The sequence below is a fragment of the Lygodium microphyllum genome, chromosome 20 (assembly GCF_053477565.2).
Source record: "Lygodium microphyllum isolate KBCC chromosome 20, Lygodium_microphyllum_v1.1.10, whole genome shotgun sequence".
In the NCBI taxonomy this organism is placed as follows: Eukaryota; Viridiplantae; Streptophyta; class Polypodiopsida; order Schizaeales; family Lygodiaceae; genus Lygodium; species Lygodium microphyllum.
Genome location: NC_141154.1, coordinates 73886499 through 73913779, shown reverse-complemented (window position 1 = coordinate 73913779; position 27281 = coordinate 73886499). Strand labels below are relative to the sequence as shown.

Genomic DNA, 27281 nt, shown 5'->3' with positions numbered 1-27281 from the left:
GACACAAAAGCACAAAAGGGGGATGTGCTGTTATTTTGTATTTTGGAAAAGGGAACAATGGGTCTAGGGCCCAAACAATCGTGACGCAAACAGTTCAACTCCTCATACTAAGTGAAATCTGGGAAGCAAGGAATACTCTTGTTTTCCAAGGTTAAAGGCGAAAAGGCGAAAGGCTTAGCTGGGTCGATATTAGAACTGAAGTATGCATGTATTTACAAGTGGCTCATATTTTGGGGGCAGGGCCAAACTAGAACAATTCTATTAAGGCCTTGATTTTGTATTTTTAAAGCTATTAATTAACCAAATATCTTCATGTAAGCATGACTTACAGAATCATATTCTGTACAAGTTATAAGTATTCAGAAGCCTTTCCCCAAATAGAGGACCTCCAATGCATCCAACCCTTCAATCAACATAAGTTATCCCACTATCCTAGGATTGTTGACTTTGACAACAGAACTACCTTCTAATAGATTAAAGTAGGAAGAAGAAACTCCATGCCAAGAGCTAACACCTACAAAGCCAAGGGAGGACCTCATTAGTTTGAGAATTAAAGTGAGAACATTCCACAGAGAGCACAACAATATAATGCACTTCACAATGCCGGGTAGTATAGGTGCACAAGCTTTCAATGGTTGAGACTTCATATGCAGAGGATGCTTGATTAGCAAGAACATGATCATATCAAATTGCTGGACTTCCAAGGATGTACTGCTCATGTCTGAGTAATGTTCTATTATCGCTATTTACAAAGTTTTGTCAAGATTCTGTCAAGTATTCTTATATCCTGTTCATGTCAGAGTAATGTTCCATTATTGCTATTTACGAAGCCTTGTCAAGTGTAATGTTCCATTATCACTATTTACTAAGTACTATACAGACTGCGGAAGGATGTGGTTATTCAGATATTTTGCCATGATAATTTTGATACATTACAGTTCCAACTAGTTTGTTGGAATGTGTGTCTACACACTGGTAGTTATTTAAGCAATACTTTTTGTTAGCAATTCAGAAGCTCACATACCGAACCATCTCATGAGATATTACGATCACATAGAGTAAAGAAATAGGTGTACAGCACAATTCTGTAGAAAGTAACCAAAACAGTTTGTGAACGAACTGCCTTTTCTCCCAAAACCATGTAAGTTGATACCACCAGCTCCAGAGCAACTTTGTAAAACCTGATTACCAACATGTTTGATCGAGAGAGATTGTCAAGAGTGTAAGACAACCCAGGTGTGTGGACATCGAACCATAAGGATGGCATTTGCAAGACCACCTTCCAACCTTTGGCTGGAAAAGATAGGCAGCTCTAGTATAGAGTATACCTTTACTTACCACCCCAGCTTAAATTAGGCCACAGGCAAGAAAGGCAGAGACCGGTCACAATTTGCTTATGCAAAACATACAAGACTTCTGTACACAACAATGCAGTGCATCTTAGCCATTGAATGGCAAGCATACAATTCATCTCAGCCATTGCTTCAATGACTAGCAGGGGTCTTTCCATGTGTTGAATCATTCCAAGGGGAGCAAAAAATATGATGCAAGACCCTTTTCTCTGTGTATTCAGGGGCTCACCTTGTTAGCACAAGACCTCCCTCAGGTTACCTTGCTCATTGTCCCAAGCAATTTGTTACTTACTGAATAGATTGGGTTGAGTGGTAAGCTAGTCACGTCAGATTCTTGTTACTGTGAACTGTGGTATCAGTGATTATGGCAACAGGAGTTATACGCCTTGGTTTTACAGAACCTGTTTGCAAGTTAGCATCCTTCTGTGTGTTCATGATTAAAGGCTTGTCGCCGTTTAATGTATGCATGTTTGGTGAGTCTGCTTGCTGATTATTTAAGCATGGCTTCGATTGCCGCTCATCGTTCACTTCTTTTGCCACTGCTCTGCCTTCTATTGCATCAGGTGCCACAGGATTCTTGACTAACTGGCTTTCACATTGTACCTTTGACATGGATTCCTGATTAGTTAAGCATTGCTGCAATTGCAAGTCATCTTTCCCCTCTTTTGCCACTGCTCCACTTTCTATTGCGTCAGGTACCACAGGATTCTTGACCAACTGCCTTTGACATGGTACCTTACTTGTAGATTCTGGCAATACTGGAAGATCTTTGGCTGATCTGCTCACAGAGTCAGCTTGTCCTTCCTTAGTGAGGGGCAGAAATTCAGCAACATGAAAAGGCAACTCTGTTAAGACAACAAACTATGTCTGTCATGCACTTGCCCACCCTCAACAAACCATGTCTGTCATGCACTTGCCCACCCTCAACATTAAAAGCAGTAATGCTGCAGTTGATTTGCAAAATCAACTCCCAATTTGCAATAGAAACCAAAAATCAGACCCCAATATTACATATGGCTTACCACTCAAAGGCAGTGGATTCCCCAGTTCTCCATGTTCAAAAGTTGCCAGACTGCAGAAGCCATCTTGAGATGACACTGCCAAGAACTTAGCATCCCATGACCTGAATGTTGGCCAAAAAGAAACTCAGTTAGGAGTGTGTAAGAAAAATGCTAAAATACAGAGAAAATGCCAAACAAGGATGCCAATAATATGGAGAAGCAAACCATGCAATGTCTGTAATTGCAGCATAATGTAGTCCAGCAAGAACAGCCAGAGGGTAAGAATTTTGTGTATCGTATATGAAAACTGAGTTTAGTGAGGCTACAGCAAAAACCAGCCTGTATGGAAGTTTAAAAGCTGGAGTGTCTGTTAGAAACAGAAACAAAGATCACATGAATAGACAAATGGCAGAATGCTGACCACAATTACAACTGAGAAATTTAAATATGACTACTGCAAATATGTGAAATAGCAACTGGATCCCCTACAACCAACCCACTAAAATTCTAGCAGTTATACAATTCAACCAACTAGAGGATTCCACAATTCATGCTCTCTGTCACCTTTCGGGAGCTTGGATGGTCAGCCGCATATTATATTTAAGACATTTTTTAATGCACTAAGCAGCAACTATGAGCTAAGGAGCAACTGGCTCCCCTCCACCCCACACAAATTCTAGTCACTTACACAATTCAATCAACTAGATGATATACAATTCACACTCCCTGCCAGGTTTCAGAAGCTTGGATGATCAGTAGGATATTATAGTCCAATAAGTCTAGCAATGTAAAAAATGCTTCATGTCTCCAAAATTGACAGATGTGATATCTGCATTACCACTTGAATCATCTTCCGAATGCCGCTCCTTGTCAGGCTGAAGAGAGAAAACCACTGGACAAAAGCGAACTGCAACAATTGGCTTACTAGCTCCAGGAAGTTGTACAGCTGGCCTGCAGACACCAAACATTCTTATTCTTTACATTTTGACTTCAAGAAAAGAAAAAATGGGGCAGGATTCCAGCCATAAAATGAAAGAAGGGTGCAGTCAAAGCAAAGCAAGTAAATACATGCCACAACTGAATGTGTGAAGAGGGGAGCAAAATACATGCCAACATTAATAAAGTCGACAGCTGCAAGAATAACAGAACTTTTTGAGATATAATCAAAAGCTGCAACTATAATGCGATCCTTTGGAAACTAGCTGGGGCTAAATTCATGTGTGTAAAGAATGAATCATCTGAAGCAAATATTTGGCTGTCAGAAATCATCATAGAAATATCGCTTAGTTTAGCTCCGCCATTGCAAATGCCTACAGCAGTCAACACAAATTACCAATTGTGTGCTCTTATAAGCAATGAATGATACCAGAAAATCTGCTTTTTGGCTTGCAGGGCAGAAACGAGAACAAGTGCCCAGAGTCCTAACTTTCAGAAAGTTACAAATTAAAGATGTCTTCAGTTTCCAGGATACAGATTCAGAACTTCAGTACTTTGTTTCCCCTCTCTTTCGTTAGTCTATGCTTGTGAAGATGGCAAGTGCAATGAAGAGGAACAAGGCTGATCATCCTAGCTAAAAGCTAGTAGGATAGGCGCTTACACCATGAAACCATTCATGCTGTAGATGGTGGCACAGATAATGCTATTGCCAAAGCATCAGAGGGCTAGAAATTAGTGATACACACGAACAAGGCCGAATCATTCTAGCTAAAAGTTAGTAGTACGAGGGCTTAGACCATGAAACCATTCATTGTTTTGAACCAGAGTCAGACGTTGCTCCATGAAACTAGTGGGACCTCCTACCCCTCTTTGCTCCACACACCCCTTTCTTTCAGCATTGCAATTTGATATAAAGTTATTCATTGGGAACCGTGCATCAAAGACAGGCCAGCTAGGATGGTGCACAGGTGGAGGGCCAAGCATGGCTAGAATCTACATAGAATGCAGTCCAGTGCCTGTGCTTCTATCTAGCATTTTCACTGACTTTAATCCTACTCCAATTTCCTTTTTCTAGAACTAGACCCACCACACTTAACATCTTTAAGAGTAGGCTTTGCTCAGTCAATGTGAATCATCCTAGCTAAAAGTTAGGAGTACAATGGCTTACACATGAGACCACCAATTGTTTTAAACCAGAATCAGGCATTGCTCCAAGAAGTTAGACTCTAAGTTAGGCTGGGTTCAGATGGAGGCGGTAGCACTACAAACCATGACCAACCCTCCACCCCCTTGGTCTGAACAATGAAGCCGGAGGCACAATGTGCTACAAGAAGGTAAAGAGAGGTTTTTTCTTAGTACCAAGGCTCTTCCAAGGGGGAGGGGGAGGTAGAAAGAGGGTAGGTCCAGCAAAAAGAGAAGGGAAGTCTCGACCATTTGGGAGATGCCACATCAAAAGCACGCCCCTTTGATATATCTCTTCCGCCACTCGTCTGAACCCAACCTTAGTGGGGCCTACTACCCCTCTTTGCTCCACACACTCCTTTCTTTGAGCACTGCAATTTTGCATAAAGCAATTCATTTGAAAACATGCCATCAAAGACAAGCTAGCTAGGATAGTGCATAGGTTGAGGGCTGAGCATGGCTAGAACATAAACAAAATACATAGATCAACCACGCTTCATAATTTTAAAAATAGGCTTTGCTCACTGAATGTGCCATCTGAACTTCATGAACACCCAAATCAATCTCAGGAGCATGCTGCTCCTTGACATGATCTTATTCCCACACCACCATGTGAAGTCAAAAAATATATACCACAAAAAGCTCCCAAGACCTTGACCCCACAATCAGAGTACTGGACCTCCATACCTAGGGACATGTAAAAACTAGAGTTGGCTATCAATCAGCTATCACACTACGAGTCTTTTATTCCTTATTTGGTTGCTACCTCCTAGGGGGTCTCTCACTAGGCCTTCAGCATCTTAGATTAGTGGTTAAAGTTTCTCAAGACATCATGAGAGACCATCATAGAGGTACAAAGAGGTATGGCCCATCTTGGATAGTGCAGAGCACCACTGTCCACTTTGGACTTTACTTAGCTAAAGGCCCCACTCCTTCAAGAGGGCATAGGAGCAATACAGGGCAAACTCCAAAGCATTGGAGGGAGCAGCTTCTTTGAAATGGCAAACAGCAAGCCACTTTTCAAATAGGAACGTGCTTCCCCCTACTGAAATATCATGCTGCCTAAAATGGCAACTCAGCCTGAAAAATCGTTATACATATATGTTCCCTATCAAAAATGTAATCAGATAAATCCTTCCATTGGCAAATACTGGAGTTGATAGTTGAATGTCCATTCGAACATTGAACATCAGCAGTCGATTGAAAAGTGGGAGCCAGGATAAAAGGACAATAACTCACACCACCTCACCAGCTAGTAAGGATTATTGAGGCTCTGTACATTGAGATGTTTGAGAACAAGTGCATGCAGCCTAATGTGTCCAAGACTTTGCTCGAACTCAGCTGTCACATCAGTTTATGTTCAGATGTAGCGAAACACCTGCAAACACATAGAATTTAAAGAGCTAACAACTGAGCTGTCTTCAGCCCCATTCCAGATGGCAATTCACTTTGTTATTGTTCAACAGTAAAATTTCAACAGCTAAAACAGATGCATAAGCTTGAGATTAAGAGAAGTAAACATCTTAGCGCTGAAATATGATTAAACTGTTCATCTGTGCAATGATCACAACATCTGTGCAGTAAAATGGACGTGATATCAAAAAAGAACTGGAGATACTAAGGGGCAACAAGTTGATCCCCACCCCCATCAATTAACACGAGCTGAAATATAATAAATCACACCCTGTTCACCAACCTTGATAAATCCTTCCTGGAGATTATAAAGGCTGTGTTTGTTGCCAAAGAATCAGATGGCAGTTTGTGAACACCTAGAATAGTCCACGAGAATAATAGATCAATTATTGAGAAGATCGTGAACCCAGATAAACAAGACAGTGAGCTAAATGCATGTTACAAAACCAATTGGCCATTACCCTAGTAAATAAGGTCGATGATTACCAGAAGGCACAAGCAAAAAGGAACCATCCGGGGACCACGCAAGCCTCCTAAAAAATGAAGGCAATGTCTCATCATGGAAAAGATTCTGCTTAACTGCTGTTTCCTGAGGAAGAAAATAGACAAAGACAAAGGATCGATTTATGGACAGAACATTCATATATTGACTATAAACTTGAATTTCAGTAAAATACATCTATATTGTACCTTGGAATTGGGAAGATCACTTTCTTGCTTTGAGACTTCTATCTTTACAAGAACATTCTGGCAGACAAACGTCCCCTTTTCATGAGGATTGCTTTTTGGACGTTTATTACAATAGATTCGGCAAGTTCTATCGCCACTCAAAGAAGCTAAATATTGGCCAGCGGGATCCCATGCCACTCCTTGCACATAATGCATATGATCCTTTAAGATTTGTTGAGGGACACCTGCAAGCATAAGGGAAGCTTCTTTATATATCCCAAAATTGTGTGGAGAGGCCACCTTAGATGTATAACAGTCCGTCTGAGCTTTAGAGCTGCAGTTTAGAATCTGTGGCTAGCAAAATCAGTTCAACTGGAAGATTTAACCACAACAGCATACATGCCAGGACAAGGTCTGTGAGTACTGTACAATCATTCAGTTGATAACCTTATGCATAATTATTAACCAGTTTAATTTTGAAGGCGGATGTTAGCTCTGTTCAGGACAATGCTTTTGATTGAATAGTTTTATGGTATTGCTAAAGGAAAAAGATGAAAAGATGAAACGTAAGCCATACAGTTCCTTCAAAGGAACATGAAATCTATAAGCAACTTGCACTGATCCAATCTAAAGCAGGTGATGTCTAGAGCAGCATATATAATTCCACATCTAAGGCAACTTAGGTTTTGTCTGTTATTTGAGATTTGAAGGTATCCAATGGGAGTATCAACCTGCTTAGAGGTTACAACCTCTTTGAATAAAATAGATACCCTGTCAAACATTCGAAGGGCTAACATCCAATGTCCAAAAGCTTATGCACCACACAATACCTTTCAAGGTGTCCCAAACAATAACACAGTTGTCCACAGATCCTGATATAAGCGAGTTCCCATCAGGTGACCATTCTAAGTCTAAAACGTCCTTGACATGGAATCTGTGATGGTAGTAACAAGCCATTTAGAACTCGCTCATAATTTCTTTTTAGCAGAAAAATGCCTGCCACAAAATTAATACCTCAAGTTCTTCACAAGTTTCCATGTGTTTGGAGTATCAACATTCTCAGACAGCTTCCAAAGAAGCACTTCTCCACCTGCATGGTTTATAATCATGTCAAGATAACGTACCATGTGCTCCGCACCCAAGTCCATCAAAGCAATTCAAGACAATTGGATTCTCAGAGGTTTTTGCACAGGTCAGATGTTGCTGAGAGCATCACCATACTTTGCTGTATCACCTAGGACTGACTAGTGTCTGCAAAAGACTTGCAGCTTACCATCTGCTCCTGAAGCAAGTTGATCTCCTGCAAAATAAAGTGTCAAATAAGATCTGGTCTGCTATATTATGACTTGCAACTCACAACTTGGTTGAAGCTGACTTTTAATGAGAGCTTGCATATACCAGGTTGCATTTACATGAGCTTCCAAAACATGTGTCAAAGACAAGATTTGAAAGGGAATCAAACACATGATTCACATAATAAATTGATATCAATCCAGAAAGATATGACACAATCCAACATCCAAACACTTGAGAACAGGCACTTAAAGGCCTGAATAGTACCAAAACAAAAGAAGTTGACAACCTGGTGCCTGTAAATTTTGGCTCTTTCACACCTCAAGATAGGCAAAGTAAATGTGACCAAGGACAGCTTAAAAAGCCATCTTTGCCACACCGAAGTGCAAACTTACATGCGTAAAGTAAAAGACTGGAAACTTCTCCAAGTCTCACTGAACTCTTTGAATATAAAAGAGAAGCACCATACTGGTGCCAAGCTGTTCTTCCATTCAAAGGTAGGCCACACCAGAATTCTATTAAACAGGAAACATGACTTCAACATGCGAGCACACTTCGATACCTAGTGCTTCATTTTTTTCTGCTCCCATAGTAGAACTAAAAGCTGACTTGCTTATCTACATCCTTCAGGCAAACCCTTAATTTTTGAAATCTTGGGACTTTGACACATCTGTTCAGGAAAATAAACAAGGCAAGGACCCAAAAATAGCACTTTGTGGTAGTGATTAAAAATGAGATACCTGCTGGTGAAAATCGAACAACATTTACAGCAGCAGTGTGGTAAGATAAGCTACTATGGAAAGTTGCAGAAGGAAGTAGAGCATTTTCAGCTTGCTGTATATTCCACATCTGCAGTAAAAGAAAGAAAAGTACAAATTTTAGATAAAACACTGCCTTCTAACATCATGAAGTGATCAGTCATTTGAGTGTAAGAGAATACATGCTTATGTAAACTACAGTAGTACGTACACATTGCATGCAAAGAATGTTTTCACCAGCACTCAATGTAGTAATTCCACATAGCTAAATTTCAAAACCGAAATGGGAGAGAGCAATAAAAGTAGTCTGCTTCTAGTTCGCATTTGGATGCACTGGGCAAACTGGTTGTATCCAGGGATATTTTCCTTTCTCAACAGCAAGCATATCCCCCGTGCAGGCCTGTTGCTCGCTTGCAAGGGCTGATTTTGCAGAAGTGATAAGATCCAAAGTGGAGAGATTTCAGGCAGGTAAGTATGCTGCCCCAAAAGGAAGGCCTTGCAAGAATAGCTTCTATTCACTGATTGACAATGAAGATAGTCAAATGGAATGCAAATCCGTCCCATATTAAGCAATGTAAGATGTGGTGTACAGTCTTTTCTGGCAAATGGGATATGTTTTGTACAGTTTACATAAGAAACACGCTGGCAGGTTCCTCCTGCGTGCATGAGAACTATTGAGTTTTTCCAGCACTCATGTTTCACATGGATCAAGAGTTATGTTGGCTGTTAACTCCTCTTTGCAGCCATCATTGATTCAGCAGGATACCAAGGGTTAATTCATTGTGGTGGAGATCATATGAAGATGATGTTCTTTGAAGTTTGGCTTGTAGGAGTAAGTCAACTATGGGAAGACTTGCAATGTCTTTTGATGGCTTGTCCAAGGTTTGAACTTTGCAAAGGGTGACTTCGATACTTCTGAGCACCAACCTCAAACAACTTTGCATAACTGAGTCCAAAGCACCATGCCTAGGATATGTTGAGTAGGTAAAATTAAAGACTTAATTAAGAGAAAATTATCATGCATGTAGTCCTAATTTAACTCCACAAAGACAGCCCCAAAAATGAATACTCATGGAAAAGGCATTCTATTTGTGACAATAGGACAAATGCCCAAGCATCTCCCATAAAAGTACATGTCATGGGCATCCAATCTTCATCCCTTGTCCCCTCACTTTCGGTGCCAGCTCTCCATCATCATCCTTCACAATCATCTTCTTGCTAGGTTACTGCCCTACCTCAAAGAGCAGCCACCCCGCTAGCTGGTGCCTCCACCTTGCCCAACCAAGTGCCACTCTTGCAACTAGTCTGCCACCTGCCCCTAGAGGTGCTGCCTGACTACATTGCGTGGCTGTCTAATCATCTACTACCCCATCCAAAGTTGTCACCTACATTTCAGCCCATCTTGGTCTGCATTTTGACATCATCTGCCCTCATCACCCTCTAGAGTCCTTTGTTAGGCAGTACATTGTTGTGTTTTTTGTCATTCCAACCCCAAGGACTGCAGAGTACTGACATCCAGCCTGCCACCCTACTATCTTCAGCCCTCTACATCAGTTTTTCCTTTGACAATAGTAGTTTGCTGGACATCAGCAGTTTGCTGCACTCAGATCCATTCTTGGACAATCTCCAATGCTCTCCCTTAGCCCACTCCCATGAGAGTAAATGTGCACATGTGATGTGCAAATTGGTTGTTTCACAATGACGAGCCGAGGACCTTGAGAAGTCAATGGGTACCAAAGGAAAAAGTTGTAACAAGTTGTACTTGGCATGTCCTAGGTGGTACCTAATGTTAGTTTGGATCTAAGACAATTACTTGACCCATAAGTATCATCGGTGACACTAGAAACTAGGCATTAATCAATTAATTAATGAAGGTTTAAAGATCAAATAATACACATGACCATTTGGGGGTCAAAATGGCTTAGCCAATTTAATTGTGGACAAGCACAATTAATTTTTTGGGCGAGGACAAAGGGTTGAATAAATTTTTCATTTTAATTAATTTTGAAATTAAGTAAATGGCTCAAAATTGCCGAAAATGGGTTAGCAAAGCTCGGACTTGGCAAAAGACTTTCCCATGCAAGGGGGGAGAAGGCTGTTGGAGGCTGGAGAGAACTCGTTCTAGCTCAAGAGAAGCTGAAGGAAGTAGGAAAAAGACTATTCAGCTGTAGACGCTTGCTGTGGGAGTTGCTCCAATCATTGGGAGGGGCATTTTCAGCAGGTGACAATTGCATAGGGGTCTACAAGAGTTGGCAACAGTTGTGGTGATTGGGCTCCAACAAGTTTTGCTCTCCCTTGGAGCGAGTGATAGCACTTTCCCTCTTAGTAAGCTCAGCCATTTGTAGCAGAAATCAACCATATTTGGTGAACAGCAAGAGTGTTTACTGCTGTAAATCCTAATGTACAGTAGTAAATACGGATTCAACCATCTCGAGACCCATGCTCAAAGATTGAAGATCCCGATACTTGGAACACAGGCTGAAAAGTGCACAATTTCAGTATTTCCAAGAGATCACACTCCATCCCAATTAGATTCAGGGCTAGAGTTGCTAATCATTTGTAACAGCAAGAGGCATTTGAATAGCGAAGGAGATTGAAGCAATCTCAATGAAATTCATGATTCATCCAATTGCAGGGTCATTGCCACCCTAGTCTCAAAAGCAACGTTGGTTTCATGGTGCATTGTTGGGATCAACGACTCCCTTGAGTAGGTGGACCTAACGCACTTGTGTGCAAGCAAAAGAAGTTGCATTCTTGCTGAAATTGTGATTGAGTGCATTATAGCATGCATGTCTTCATACAATGAGATAAGAGCAAGCAGTGATGATGCTTCTAAGTCTGAAAACGCACATAATGAAAGGAAAAATGCAATGCTTAATCTTGGAAAAGACTTAGGCAACAAGTTGAAAATGTGGATATTGAGCAATAAGTGGGTCCCTCTAGACCACCAAATATTGATGACTAGCTAGGACATGAAGAATATGATGGCAAGTTAAATTTTTAAGGCTTGGTTTAGGCCATTAGCAGACATCTTAGCCCAATTGGCAAAGGATGCATAGTTCATGAGATTTTTGAACTCTTTGAAGGACAACAAGAGCAAGAAGAAGGTGTTTTACCTTAAAACATTGGGAGAGCAAGAAGCTTTCAAAGAGTAGCCACTACAACCTCAAGATGCACCTAAAGTTGGTGATAAGCAAAATCAATTAGTGACAATTTGGTGGTAGTGAAAATCAAGATGCATGCTAAAATGGGATACTTGGGACACTTTGGTGGTGATATGATATTTCACGCTTTGATTGGTCAGGAATAGCATGTGTGGATATATAGTGCGAATCCTTATGATACGCAATGATCAATGTATGGAATGCAAGGTCCAATGTATTCAAGTATGGCTAGTAGAATGCATAGCCCCATGTATGGTAGTATAGGTATGATGCTTGGGGAACAAAGTGACATGTATAATAATGGATCTACACCCCTTGGAATGTATAAGACTCATGGAATGAATATTGGTCATGGAAATGCTTCTTATGGTGTTGATCATAATATGAATACAACAAATACACCCTTCTTGCAATAGCTAGTTTATGATAACTTGACTCTAAATAAACCAACAAAAAACAATGATGGGATGGTAAAAGGGTACTCAAGATAGATTGAAAACCTTATCTTTCATTCAATAGTTTAATACAAACTATATGGGAGGCAACTTCATTGAATCGTTTTAGATTTAAAAGGCAATCACATTCTTAAAGGGAAACGCAAAGTAATGGTGATCCAAATTTCTAATGCGAGGTAGAGTATTGTCACGGAGACATAAAGTTTTGAGATGGTTTAATCTTGCAAGCAACATTTGATTAAGTTATTGATCAAATGTGTAAGGTTGTTAAGCACGTGTTGAACACAGCAATTATTTCATGATAACAGGCCAAGGACTCGAAGGATGCAATGGGTGTCAAAGGCAAAAGTTGTGATAAGTTATGTCAACTGGGCTTTGGTAGTTAGTTGATGCCAATTTGAACCCTAGGACAGTTGTTTGGCCAATAAGTGTCAATGGTGACTCTAGGGACTAGCATTAATTAAGTCAATCAATCTAAGGGTCAACAAAGGTTGGGGACTACTCTAGGTTGCAAGTGGCCTAGCCAATTTAATTATGGATGGGCACATTTTTATTTTGGGCAAGATCAAAAGGATCAAAATTAATTTTTAGAATTATTAAATTCTAAAAATCAATGTAACAATTGGATAATGCTAAAAATTGGGTTTAGAAGGCTACCACTTGGCAAAAATACCCATACAAACTAAGAAAACGTTTTTTGGGCTATTGGAGGACATCTAGATCAGTTTTCCAACTTATGAGAGAGAGAGAGAGAGAGAGAGAGAGAGAAGGTGCTGCAAATCACAATTCAAACCAATTTTTCAACTTGTGAAAGAGAGAAAAGGTATTGCAATTCAAAATTGAGACCAATTTTCATCCATTTACTTTAAAAAACAACCAAAGAGCCTAGGGAATCAGGTGCTAGCAAGAGAAGGACCATCAAGATCAAGAGACAACAACTTGAGGCTAGCAACAATAGTTTTGGGCCTCTTTGGCAATAAGCAGCAACTTCAAGGATAGACCTAATTTTCTCTCTTTGACATTCCCTCACCTATTCCAGCCCATTCTCACAAGATCTTAGCTTATCTCAACCATTTGAAACAAATTTCAATCAGATTTAGTGGACAACAAAGAAAATTTTACTGTAAACCCTAAATTTCCACAACACCTTGGGACCCATGCCATAGTAAAAGGCATCATACACTACATTCAACTTGAAATATGTGAAATTATCAAGGAATTCAGGTGCTAGCCCATCCATTGTGAATTTGAGGCAGCATTAGACCACTTGGGGTCCAATTAGAGCAAGCCTTGGGTGAAACTCAAGGAGCAATTGGCCCATTTTCTATGTTGATTGCATCTATAGCAAGGGGCTTTTGGATCAACCAAGGAGATTGTGGAATCTCAACTTGTATCAACTTATACCCGACCCATTAGTCAATAAAAGAAATATTGAAAGGGGTACCAATTATAGAGATAACAAGGTGTCTACTGTCCAAGAATTTTAAGGTAAATTATTGATTGCTACAATTAAGTTATAGTTAAAGAAAACCTGGAATGGAAACAAGAACAAGAATTTTCAAGGAAACCAAAACAAAAATAGAAACACCATATCATCAAGGAAAGACAAACATTACATGATATCCTAGTTAACAAGGTTAACTTTTACTTAAAAACTTAAATTTATCAATATACAAAAACTCATAGTTGTAAGTTAAAAGATATTAATAAAGTTATAAGATGAAAGGAGTTCTTAGTTAGAGAGAGAAAGCTCAAAGTCTCTATTGATCATAATTGATTGTCATAAGTGTTGGTCTTGATTGATAGATTGTAGTTGAAACCAAACTGTGGCCATGATCCTTGTTTTAATTGTTTTCTTTTAATGTTCACATGTAGAAGAATCACAATTTTGCCTTTATGAAAGGTCAAGATTGAAGGCTGGGTCCCTTTTTGCTTGTAAAGGTTGTGATTGAAATGGTTGATCCGATTTCACTTGATCTATACTCAAAATGGCACATTTATGGCCTTTAAAAATTTATGTTTTCTTATAAGGACACAAACTTTCAATTTTTTATCATAAATATTGAATCTTATTCCATGGAGACTTTATATGTTCCGAAAAAAATTTTGAAACGTTTCGGGTTTTGCTTGAAACACCACGTGGCACCATTTCAAGATTACAAAATATTTCAGTCCAGGAAACGCGTTTCAAGAGGTTTTGGCCCTATTTCAATGCTTTGTCCCTTCCAAAGCATTGTTTTCTTCTTGATCTTTGATAAGAATCCAAAGCCTTTTGGGACTTTGTCGATAACTACCCTTAGCTTTGGTTGCTCAAGTTTCAAAACTATTGAATTCTATTGGTCATGGGCCTTTATCCTCTTTTTTTAAGTGCTAGGTAGGATCTTTCAGATAAAGCATCTTGCTTTCCTTATTGGTAGCCAGCTCTACAAGTAACGATGAAGTCAAATCTAAATAAGAAACCACTCCACCTTACTTGACGACAATTGAAGATACGAGAAGTCATAAAATATTTGAGATTCTTGTGATCTATATGGATAGTGATTTTATAAGGAGCGCCTTCAAGTAGGTGTCACTAGGTCTCCAAGGAGTCCACAATAGCTAGAAGTTATTTATTGTGAATTTCATAATAGATTCTACAAAGCAAAGAAATATCTCAAGTGAAAAGCTACTATATAAACATGATTGTCATCATCGATCTAGGATAGAAGAGCTCCAAGTACAAAATCTAAGGCATTTGTCTCCATGATAAAGGGCTTCAATGGATTTGCATAGATAAGAATGGGTGTTGAGATGAAGGCTTGCTTTAATCTTGGAAAAGCTTATTCAACATTTTAATCCCATACAAACTTATCATTTCCAATTAGGTTGGTTAGAGCGACAGTAGTATTAAAGTAATTCTTGATAAAGATTCAATAAATATTTGCAAATCCCAAAAAGCATTGAATATCTCGCATCAATGAAGAAGTCTTCCGCTCTAGAATAGTTTGTACCTTTCTAGGGTCCACAAAAATTCCCTTCTCAAAAATGACATACCCCAAAAACTCAATGAAACCAACCTCCCTTCTTGGAAAGGGTGGTAATTCCCTCATTAAACACTTAATTACAACAATCAAAAAATAAACATAAATTGAAATGCACAATTTACATTAATTATCTTAGATATTAGACATCCTATTGGCCCCAAAACTAATATCCCTTTTGATGTTTTTTTAACTTCGATTGCTAATGGAATGGATACAAGTTGAGATTTTATAATCCTCTTTGTTGTTCCAAAAGCTCCTTGTTATAATAACAATCAACAAGCAATTCGAGCCATTTTTCCCTTGACTTTTTATCCAAGACTTGCACAATTGGAACCACAAGCTAGTCAAATGACACTTTGATTAACAATGAATGGACTATTATCTCCATTCCCTAACAATGATACAAATTTTAGGTATTGAATTCAATATACGATGCTTTCTCCTATTGGCATTGGTCCTAAGGTGACTGTCAAACCCTTATTTTTTCAAATATTTAAGATTTACAACAAAAATCCTCTTGTTGACCACCAAATCTGGTGAAGATCTGCTCCAAATAGTTAAGAAATGCTCAAATCTTTTGAGAAATTACTAGAGAAGATAAGAGAAAGCCAATATGAGAGAGAAATCTGATTTTCTTCGCAAGAAAACCCTAAAATCTGCCTACTATTTGCTCCAATCTATATTTAATATATCAACTCTGGTGCCAAGCACCTCCAAAATATTGACATCTGATCAATAACGTTGTTGCCAGCTCTTAGAAGGTATCTTCTTACCATCCCCTACCTACTAAGGCCCCCAAATTATTGTCTTCTACAACAAATTGTTATTCTCTAATCAAAAAATAAACTAGCAACTTTCTCTCTCTCCTGGGTTGTAAACTAACTAAATGGTTGAGACTCGACCCCCAAAAACCTTTTCTCAATTTACATAGGCATTTTGCCAAGTAGTAACCTCCTAAGCTCATTTTTCAATGTTATCCAACCATTTAATTAATTTTTAAAATTAAATAATTCTAAAAATTGATTTTAACCCTTCTGACCCTGCCCAAAATTAAATGTTCCTATCCATAATTAAATTGACTGGGCCATTTACAACCAAAAATGGTCCCCAGCCTCTATTGACCCTTGGAACTAATTAATTTATTAATGCTTATCCCTAATATCACCACTAACACTTATTAGCCAAATAATTGTCCTAGGGCCAAAGCTAACACCATCTGACTCGCAAAGTCCAACTAGCATAGCTTATCACAATTTCTACATTTGATAATCACTACATCCTCGGAGTCCTTGGCTTGTTATCATCAAATAACTACCATGTACATCACATGTGCTAAACAACTTTACATATTTAATTAATAACTTAATCAAATATTATCGACAAGATTAAAACGTATTAAAATTTCACATCCTCGTGACACTCAACTTCAATTTGATAGAAATAACACTTTTTTAACTTTACATACAAGCTTGCTTCCAACAATTTATCTAAGACTATTTTGACGTCATACTCATGCTCCTCTTGATTCTTGTAAAAGATCAAGATATAATCTAAATAGATCACAATAAAGTCATCCAAGTATTCTCGAGAGCTATCATTCATCATATGTTGGAAAACTATTGGAGCATTCATGAGACCAAATGGCATGACAACATATTCAAAATGTCTATACCTTGTGCAAAAGCCTTCTTCCATTTATCACCTTCCATTATCATGTCAAGATTGTAAGCACCACAAAGATCTATATTGGTAAAGACTTTTACTTTCTTAAGTCGTCCAAGGAGGAAAGAGAGTATTGGCTTTTTTATAGTAATTTTATTGAGTCTTCTATATGTTAGCAGTCATGTTTGTCATGCCTTGTCATCTCCTGCCTGTGAGCTTCAGTCTGAGTCAGACGAGGACATTAGGAGCTCTGACTTGTCTATCACTTGTTTTGACGGAGGAGGTAGCTCATTCTAGAGCACTCAGATGTGCATTTCCCGGGGCAGTTTCTGCATTCATCAGCTTGCCTCACCTGCCGGACATTGTCCACCCTTTCCGGGATTTTTCTGAGCATTCCTGGCATTTTTACCAGCATTAAATGCTGGTCAGATCAGCATTAAATGCTGGTCAGATCAGCATTAAATGCTGGTCGGACATATTTATGGCCTCAAATTTCAGGTCGGCCAGTTTGTGGGTTTTTTGGCTATTTATAGCCATTTCCCACTTGCCAGTCAGTTGTATTATCATCTTCCCTCCTTCTTTGGCAGGTGCACACTCCGACTCCGTCATCTTCCTCCGTCTTCGGTGCTGCCGTCATCATCAGCCTGATCTGGTGCCCTCACTGACGCTTTGGGCTGCGTGCAGGGGCTGATCAGTCCACAGTTTTGTATTCAGCATTCATTACAATCAGTGCAGATTTTCTTCCTTCATTTTCTGCTGTCTCTCTCTCCTCCTCTGTGTTCGTGTTCTTCTTCCGTTGCGCACTCTCACATGGTATCATCGCCAAACTGAGAGCACGGAGGTCTTCATCGACTGGAGAGAGACCACACCTATCATCTGTTGCTGCCCCCCTTCTCTCCAACAGCCAGGCGGCCCTTCCAGGTGGTCTGTATATTTGCGTTTGCTGCATCAGCCCCTTCCAGAGGCTGCCACATCATCAACCAGCCCCTGTCTCCTTGCGTTTTCAGCTGGACGGCCTTCTCTTCAGCTGGGCGACTCCACTACAGGCTGCGTTTTGCATCCAAGGTGGTCGTTTTCCCTCCTGGCGGCTTCTCTCCAGCTGGCGCTTCTCTTCTTGGCTGCGTTTTGGTGCCTGGCAACTTTCCTCCGGATTTTGTGCCCTACACAGCTGCGTTTTCACCTCCTGGTGATAGGCGACCTGATTTCCTGGAGTTTGGTGGTTCTTCTGGTGGTTGGTGACCCTTCTGGTGGTCATTCTTCGGCATTGGCACAGTTTTCTTTGGTGTTTGGTGTTTTGCAGATTTAGAAGATGTCTTCTCATCAGTTTACAGGTTTTGATGACTCAGATGACGAGCTTTTGTCTCAACATTCATCTGAACGGAGGCGTGATTTCTATCGCGAGGATCGTCATATGGAGTCTATTCCTCGTTCTCGTCCCCCTTCTATTCATGTATCTCGGCGATCCCCTTCCAGTGGGCCGACGATGCAGCCTTTGGTACCCCCTGTACAGGTATCCGTACTTCCTCAGCTGCCCAAAGAGGATCGGTTGGATGGCTCCAACTTCTCTCTATGGTCCTGCAAGGTGGAGTGTATCTTGGACTCCTTCGATCTTTGGGAGCTTGTTTTTGTTCCTATTCCCCGGCCTAAGATGGATCCCGCAGATGGGATATCCATGGATCGTGCAGCCTTATGGGATCGGCTCAATTCTAGAGCCCGATCTTTCCTCTTTCTGAGTTTGCAGGATTCTGTCCTTGTTCATGTTCACAGGTTGAAGACTGCAGCGGACGTGTGGAGAAAGCTCGCGTCTCTCTATCAACAGAAGACGTTTGCCCACCGGATATCTCTTGAAAAGAAGTTGCGGATGCTCGCTATTGATGATAGTCCTTCCATGAAGGACCACATCAACAGATTACAGGATATGAGGGATGAGCTTGCATCCCTCGGTCGGACGATATCTTCTGAAGACATGGCTATGATTCTTTTGACTCAGCTGCCATCGCCTCGGTTTGATGTCTTCTACACCAGCCTTCTTACATCGAGGACCTGTGAAAAGCTTCTATGGGAGGAGCTATCCCCGCTTGTCTTGGAGCATAACGAGCAAGTTAGAGAGGTCAGTGCTAGTGGATCCGACTCCACTCGAGCCTTTGTTGCAGGTTCGGGAGGACAAAAGAAGAAGAAGAAGTCAAAGGCTAAGAAGAAGGACAGTTCTTCAAGCTCTGACTCAGATTCAGAGCGACCGAAGTGCCCACACTATGGGAAAGGGACACATCCAGAGGAGAAATGTTGGAAGAAGTACCCTCACCTTCGTCCGGGAGCGAAGGGTGGATCTACATCGGAGTCTTCTTCTACCTCTACACCAGCTGTTACCCATGAGTCAGTGTTCCTTCATATCCATGCTTTGGAGGAGGATCCTTCTTCCGTGGCTGCAGTGTCTTCTGCGCAGCCTTGGTTAGTGGACAGTGGTGCTTCGAGTCATATGACTCCCCGAGGTGATTTGTTACAGGATCTCCGTCCATCAGAGGGTTCAGTCACTGTTGGTGACATTTTATTGCTGCCTATTAGTGGTGTTGGCACATTGCCTTTGTTTACTGACCGACCTTTGAGCTCCTTTTCACAGGCCCTACATGTTCCGGATTTGGGCATTCCCCTCCTCTCAGTTTATGGCCTTACGAGGCTTGGCACACGAGTGATCTTCACCGAGCATGCCGTTGTTATTGAGGATTCTTTTACAGGAGCTGTCTTATCTACAGGTTGGCAGGAGAGCGGGCTTTACAGGCTCCATTCCCCTTCTTTGATGCAGGGTCCTCCGAGGCAGTCTATTGCTACACCCGTTCCCGCTTGTGCACCTTCTATTCCACAGGTTCCTTCCCATCCCCCACCTTCTCCTCCGATGGTTCCCTCGTACCCCCTATCCCTTTCAGAGGGGAACGATCTCGGTGATGCGGCTGTGGATTCCCTGGCCCCTAGTGTTTTAGAGGGGGATTCCCAGGATCGTGAGGAGCTCCTTCAGCAACAGTCTACATCGACGGACTTCATCGACCTTGGCATTCCTCTTGCCACCCCAGGATCCGTTTCTCCCTTGGCCTTCTGCCACATCCAGGATCTGAGAGGGGGTGTTAGCAGTCATGTTTGTCATGCCTTGTCATCTCCTGCCTGTGAGCTTCAGTCTGAGTCAGACGAGGACATTAGGAGCTCTGACTTGTCTATCACTTGTTTTGACGGAGGAGGTAGCTCATTCTAGAGCACTCAGATGTGCATTTCCCGGGGCAGTTTTTGCATTCATCAACTTGCCTCACCTGCCGGACATTGTCCACCCTTTCCGGGATTTTTCTGAGCATTCCTGGCATTTTTACCAGCATTAAATGCTGGTCAGATCAGCATTAAATGCTGGTCGGACATATTTATGGCCTCAAATTTCAGGTCGGCCAGTTTGTGGGTTTTTTGGCTATTTATAGCCATTTTCCACTTGCCAGTCAGTTGTATTATCATCTTCCCTCCTTTGGCAGATGCACACTCCGACTCCATCATCTTCCTCCGTCTTCAGTGCTGCCGTCATCATCAGCCTGATCTGGTGCCCTCACTGACGCTTTGGGCTGCGTGCAGGGGCTGATCAGTCCACAGTTTTGTATTCAGCATTCATTACAGTCAGTGCAAATTTTCTTCCTTCATTTTCTGCTGTCTCTCTCTCCTCCTCTGTGTTCGTGTTATTCTTCCGTTGCGCACTCTCACACTATAATCCATCCACATATAGAGAGATCCATCTTTTTTCTTCATAAATAGAATCAAAGCATCCACTAGAGACTTGAATGACTTATGAATCCCTTGGTAAGATTCTCATCAATATATTTCTTGAGCTCTACTGACGCATCTTGGGATAGCTTATAGAAAGAGCTACTTAAATGACACATGAATCCCTTGGTAAGATTCTCATCAATATATTTCTTGAGCTCTACTGATGCATCTTAGGATAGCTTATAGAAAGATCTAAAAGGAGGTTGAGCTATTTCTTGTAAATCTATTGCACAATCATAAGATCAATGTTTCAATAGCATTTCTGCACTTTTCTTTTCAAATACATCTTTAAACTCCACATATCAAGCTAGGAATGTGTTTCGGGCTTCATCCTTTGGCTTCTCCATTAGAATTGCATAAATCAAAAAGAATGGATTCTTCTTTGCTTGACACATAAACACCTTTGCCTCTATAAATATTAGTTAAGAAATCACTACATACCCAATGAAGGAACATGTATGTGGGAGATGCTCAGGTGCATTCTAACACCATTTGACATAAAGTTTATGCCGCACAACATGCTCACTATGCAGAAACATTGCTCTTGCTAGTTTATTTTCTTCTCGTCCTTGTCTTTCTTAGACCTGCACTAGGCAACTATTACTCACCCACCATCATCACCATCACAATCCTCATCATATCCACCATTCTCGGCAACACTGAGCAAAAGGATGAAAAAAGAAAAGTCTAGTACTTTTGACCAATAATAGATGCAACACTAGAATTCAAGCCTAGAATTTGACCGATAAACAAAGGCTGCAATGAAATCAATCTAGAGGAGCATAACAAAAGGCCTAAAGCCTTACCAATAAAAGTCTACAAACAATAAAACTTCAGAAAGTGAAGGATTCGGCAGGCCAGCACCTTCCGGCCAAATTACCAATAATGTGTGACTGCAAGAAGGGTGACATTCAATAGAGGCAGATTTAGACAACACCAATGCAAGAATGCGCACACATATAAGCACACTTGCACAAGCACATGAATCAAAACCTGCTAAAATTTATCAGGAGTGTACTGTCGAAGTAAATTTTCTTTTGGATGCACGTCAAACATTGCACAATTTCCTCCCTTGCTTATACTAGCGAGGCATCAACCACTAGACTTTTATAAGGTTCATTTTTTATCAGACAGAATGACCTAAGGGGACAGGCATGATGCAATGGGAGCAAACAATTTACATTTAGAGCTTGTGGGTGGGTAGGTGCACGTACGCACACACAGAAAACCAGCATCCTAAACCCTAACTAATAACAGGACGAGGCTATATACACACCACAATTACAGAGAGAAGATCATCCAAAATGAAGGTTAGAAAAAAATCAATCATCCTAATCCCTGTTCAATGACAGGGCAAGACGCCACGACTACAGAGAGAAGAGCGGCCAAAATGAAGGCTAGAAAAAACAGCGAATAGAGGAATGTTTACCTTGATGTCATGGTCGGCACCACCGGTGGCGAGCAGGCCAGAGAGGCGATGGAAGTCGAGTGAGAGCACGGGGTCCGAGCCATGCCAGGTGATCTGCACAGTCCCACCCTTCATGTTGAGAGGGGATGCCACAGTTTACGCAGAGCACGGGAAATGAGTCCCCGGACAGGAGTAGGAAGGATGGAGACAGAACATCTGCATCCGAAAATTGGCGGGAAGTAGTCTCGTGGGCTGAGGGCATCTTGTCGTTTTGGGCGCGCCCACAATCGTGTCTTTCGTTTGGCCTTCTCCTTTTTTCCTGCATAGCAATTTTTTCACTCACTCAGCTATTCATCGTTTTTTAGTTATCTTTTTTCTCATTTATCTTAATTATTTGAAGCGTTTTTCAGTTATCTTTTTTCTCGTTTATCTTCATTATTTGGAGAATAAACCATCGGAACATGTTTTTATTAACAAACGATTTTTCTTAAATCATGCTTCATTGCCAAATAATTCATATCCCCCACATACCAATACACCTTCAAGGCATAGCTCCCCCTTCCCCCACACAAACAGCGATGTCCACCCCTTCTTCTCCAGCACGTATGGCACCAACATCCAATATGTCTTCAGACATAACTCCCCCTTTCCCCACACAAGCAGTGAAGCCCACACCCTCTTCTCCAATGCACATGGCACCACCATGTCCACCACTTCCATCTCCTTTTGCACTTCATAGCTCGAGATCTTCATCTTCCTCGTGCCATTGACCTCTAATATTGCTGGCTCAAGCCCTTGTAGATTAGCACATACGTATACAAATATTTTTTTAATTATTTATTTTTTCATCATTGAACATTGAAAGCAGCATGTAAATAGCAAAACAATAATATAAATCCGGCACCCCTCTCTCTCTCTCTCTCTCTCTCTCTCTCTCTCTCTCTCTCTCTCTCTCTCTCAAGTGTTTTCGCACCCATAGACATTTCCACACGACAACCTAAGGAGCGCATACCATGAATTTTGGGCAAGACAATGATGATGATACATAGCTTCTTCTTGATATGACCTACTTCAGGCCAAAAAGGACAACCAAGACAACAAACTTGAAATTCAAAAATGCTACAATCTCAATGTATTCACCAATCATCAATGCAATCTGATATCGTCCTCTTTCTCAAAGCCATTGGAATCTTTTGGTAACAAGGCTCTAATTCCGTCTGCTTGACAATCAACTCAAAGTGCCATACAATAGGAACAAGAGCAATTTTACTTTTTTCTATAATTACTTTTTCCTCTAATGCAAATGTTGAACATTGAACACCAAAAAAGCAAAACAATAATTAAAACTTCTCTCAGGTTGTGTTGCATTCATCTCCTTGGCCTGCCCGATTCGAATTATTCACAACTTATGTGAATCATTCGTTAATAGAAATTCAAATATCCAACCTTTGAATCAACGCATCCAATTAGTCATCTCATTGATCTTTATGAATTGTGGATCGTGAGTTAATTTGTCGCAATCATTTTAGTCAAAGTAAGTGACAAGGTTTGTGAATTAGTTTATGTCAATCATGATGCACAATCACGTTAGTCAAAGTAAGTGCAAAAGTTCGTCAATTAGTTTGTCTCAATCATGATATACAATCACATTATTTCATATGCAATAGTTAGTTCATAAGCTATAGTACGTAAGTGAGGATGGAATAGCAACCTTAAGGAATCGCAAGTGATTAATTGATCATAAGAAATCACAATTAGTGATTGCAAAGGCTGATGACCTAGCCAAGCTGAGTCCTTGCAAAGCACACCCTTTTGGTTGCCTTTGATAGCTTGCATGCATGATAGACCCACCATAGCTAGACTCGATCATCACTACATCGAAGCCACCACTAGGTTTAGCACCACCACTAGGTAGAGTTGGATGAATTGAAGACTTGGGTAGGCAAAGGCAAAGCAATGGGCTAATGACTTGGGCAAGCTAAGGTGGGGTGTAGGGCTTGTAAAAGACGAGTTGAGGCAAACCAAGGTGAAGCTAGTGCAAGGCTTGGGAGCTAGCAAGGGACTCGGGGGGTGTTAGAGGCAAAGAAAACAAATATTTTAGTTAGTAGGGCAAGACCTGAGAGAGAGAGAGAGAGATAGTTAATTAGTGGTTAAATGAATGGAAAAGAAAACGATATTTTGAATGTATGGCAAAAACAAAAGCGTAACGATCTATCAAACGTACTGAAAAAACCGAAATCGTGTATCTTGAACAAACAGAATATTTTGAATGGATGGGGAAATGGCACCTTCCCCCCAAGAGACTTGTGCCAACTCTTTAGCATACTATATAACATGTTTTTTCATTTCCTTTTTTTTAAAGTATTGTTGATGTTTATTGATTTCATTTATTGAATTACTATAATGTGAAATTTTTGAAAATCATCATTCTCATATGTAAAAGAGATAAACTAGTCTTCTTATTTTTTTAAAAATACGTATTTACAAAGTATAATGTTGTTTTCATGAACAAGTGTAATGTAGTTGAATGATAAAAATGTATTGTTCTCATCAGCAAGAATGGATGCTATGCAAAAACAAATTCACTGGGCATCCTTTAGGAATTCTAGAAAAAGGAAAACAATGGCTTGTAAAAAAACATCATTAAACCCCTTTGTTGCAACTTGGTACGATTCAAATCATCTTGGGCAACAAAATGTGAAAACATCATTAGAAGACTAACAATGTGCGCATCCTATGGTATAGTCATGCTGCAACATCATGCTATCGTATCACAAAAGAATGAACCATCTACAAAATACATACAAGTAACAAATGCTTTATCAAGCACTATTCTCATACTTACATGCCATCAACCTAGATTTAACATGATGATAATGAAATGCCGACCGTGTCTTATAAGCAAAGATAGAAACGACTACGTGGTCTCACTATTACCAAACTGCACAAAACGAATTCTCAATGCAAAGCTGTTACAACTTTGACTATTGAGCATCATTGATACATCCATCTCGGACTGCAAAACAACAAGACCAATCACCAACAAAACCTTGGACCATTGATCTATTCTTGACAACCCTCTAGTCTCTTGGAATGATGGATCGCTTTCGCAACCATCTACTAGAATTAATTTGACTACATCTCGATATTGCGGATGTGTTTACTCTCAACATGCTACATAATCCATCAATCCAAAAGTATATGGCTATAGCAAAATATCCACATCAAAGGATAGGACTTTGCATCCTCAAAAGGCAATCCATTGAAAGGATTCTATAGCTCCATCGTGAAAGTTATCCATTCAACCCAATGCTCCAAGCAGAACACAAGAATGAAACAAGTTACAGTTTCCTTAACAATATAGTCGAGCCCAAGCCGATGACAGGCATTCCAAAGAACCGATCAACACAAGTTTGCAAACATCATATTATGGAATATTAACCATATCATAGAAATAACAGCAACATTTAGGACAAATGGCTTGCCTACAAGAAGCTCACTCTGTCTATATATCACGTTGGAAAATGTAGTGTTTCGGTTCTTATTTCCACTTGGCCATGGTGCCTACAATAACAACATCTATCTTAGTGAATATATCAAGATGCGAGAATCAACCTTGTTCTCTATGTACACCTTACACATGCCTTACATCTTAATTCTATACCAGCTAAAATAGGTTGTCTTGATTGCAAACATCACAAGCACAACTTACCTACAAAGGGACATTGACAACTATAGGCATGCAAACAAGAACAATTCCAATGAGAAGGTTGTCAAGCACATCCTCTGTTACAGTGTTCCTGCTTCAATACCGCAATCCCCATCTTGGAACTAGTATAACTTGAAGGACCTTATCACAATGGTCGATGTATGGGGCATACCTCATTTCTTCCTTACGTTCATTGCAAGACGAGGTCACCAGTGTAAGGTGGGCTAAGATCAACAAGTTGGAATGTATTGCAAAAGAGTTCAATCCTGAATTATCATGGAAAGATTACTAATTGAATATTGAGGCTCACATCAAAACTTGTGGTCAAGGGGTGCCTAAACCCTTGACTACCAACTTGTTGAGAATAGCAAATGATGCTTGCCCATAGAGGCTAGATGTATGCCCTAAAGAGGCTAGAAGATAAACAAATGATGTATGCTCTAGGAAGAGATGTCCTGAATCCCATATGCACAGTGAGGAGAGTGGAACAATCCAACTACTATAAAGCATTGTACTTTCATGATGAGTAATGCAATATCATGATGCTTTCCTCTTTCAGTTAGTGTCATTGTTGTCATTGGTAGTCTAATACACAAGATTGTCTTTATGAGTCCAAGCTTCCATCTTGGAACCTAATTCACATGTGTAGCAGTTGATCTCTATATTGTCTATATCATCATCATGAATTATGTATTCATTTTCCATCCTCCATAGCTCCTGCGATGCTCTAGATCCACACTTTTCAACATGGTATCAAAGCTTAGCTGAGCATGGCCCAACTCTCCTTTCACTCCTCTCTACTCCTCCTCATCTCAATCCAGCTTAGTTTGAGTATATGACTCCCATTCTTCGCTTAAATCTCATAGTCACCTTGTGGCAACCATAGCTAGACTATATTTACCCCCATCAGAGCTCTCAGATCTCCCTCTACAAGCCATATCTCCACAAGGTTCCTTCAGGCATATCTTCATAGACTTTCTACGCTCCTCTCTAGCACCCCAATCGATAACATTACTATTCCCTGGCTTTGGCATTGCTGAAATTTGTCACACTGCCCTGAACTGCACCTACAACCTGTCATATGTTCCGATCTCTCTCCACGCAGCACGATTTGTCTTGCAAGTTTAGAGCAATTGAAGGTCCATATATGAGCTACCTCCCACATAAATCTTGTGTCATATGATCCATTGTAGCAGCTACAATCATAAAAAAACTAGACCTGCAGAAAGCCCTAATAGACAGAGACCATAGCCATTGATTTGCAAGCTCAAAACCACTTCATTTTCTCACTATTCTCAATCAATTGGAGTTCCTGCCACTTGGTTTAGAGATCTTACTTAGTAACCAGCATGCATTTAGGCATCAAATCAGTAAGGAGAGGAGATCTTGAAGGCTTGGAAGATTTGAAAGACCATTAAGCAGCATCGACATGAAGCTCCTCTTCCGCCTCACACTTCTCAATCT

General features: G+C 40.4%; 1 protein-coding gene across 1 annotated transcript; it reads right to left on the bottom strand.

Annotated features, from left to right (window-relative positions):
- Positions 1–708: 708 nt before the first annotated feature.
- Positions 709–22361, bottom strand: FAS2 (Transducin/WD40 repeat-like superfamily protein). Its single transcript, XM_087701548.1, has 12 exons — positions 22130–22361; positions 8587–8695; positions 7827–7853; positions 7568–7643; positions 7384–7487; positions 6575–6798; positions 6371–6473; positions 6168–6240; positions 3192–3304; positions 2579–2720; positions 2375–2475; positions 709–2197 (listed from the first exon to the last, which is right to left on the bottom strand). Exons 1-12 carry the CDS (start codon positions 22241–22243, stop codon positions 1674–1676), a joined length of 1710 nt encoding a protein of 569 aa, XP_087557674.1. The 5' UTR covers positions 22244–22361; the 3' UTR covers positions 709–1673.
- Positions 22362–27281: the final 4920 nt, after the last annotated feature.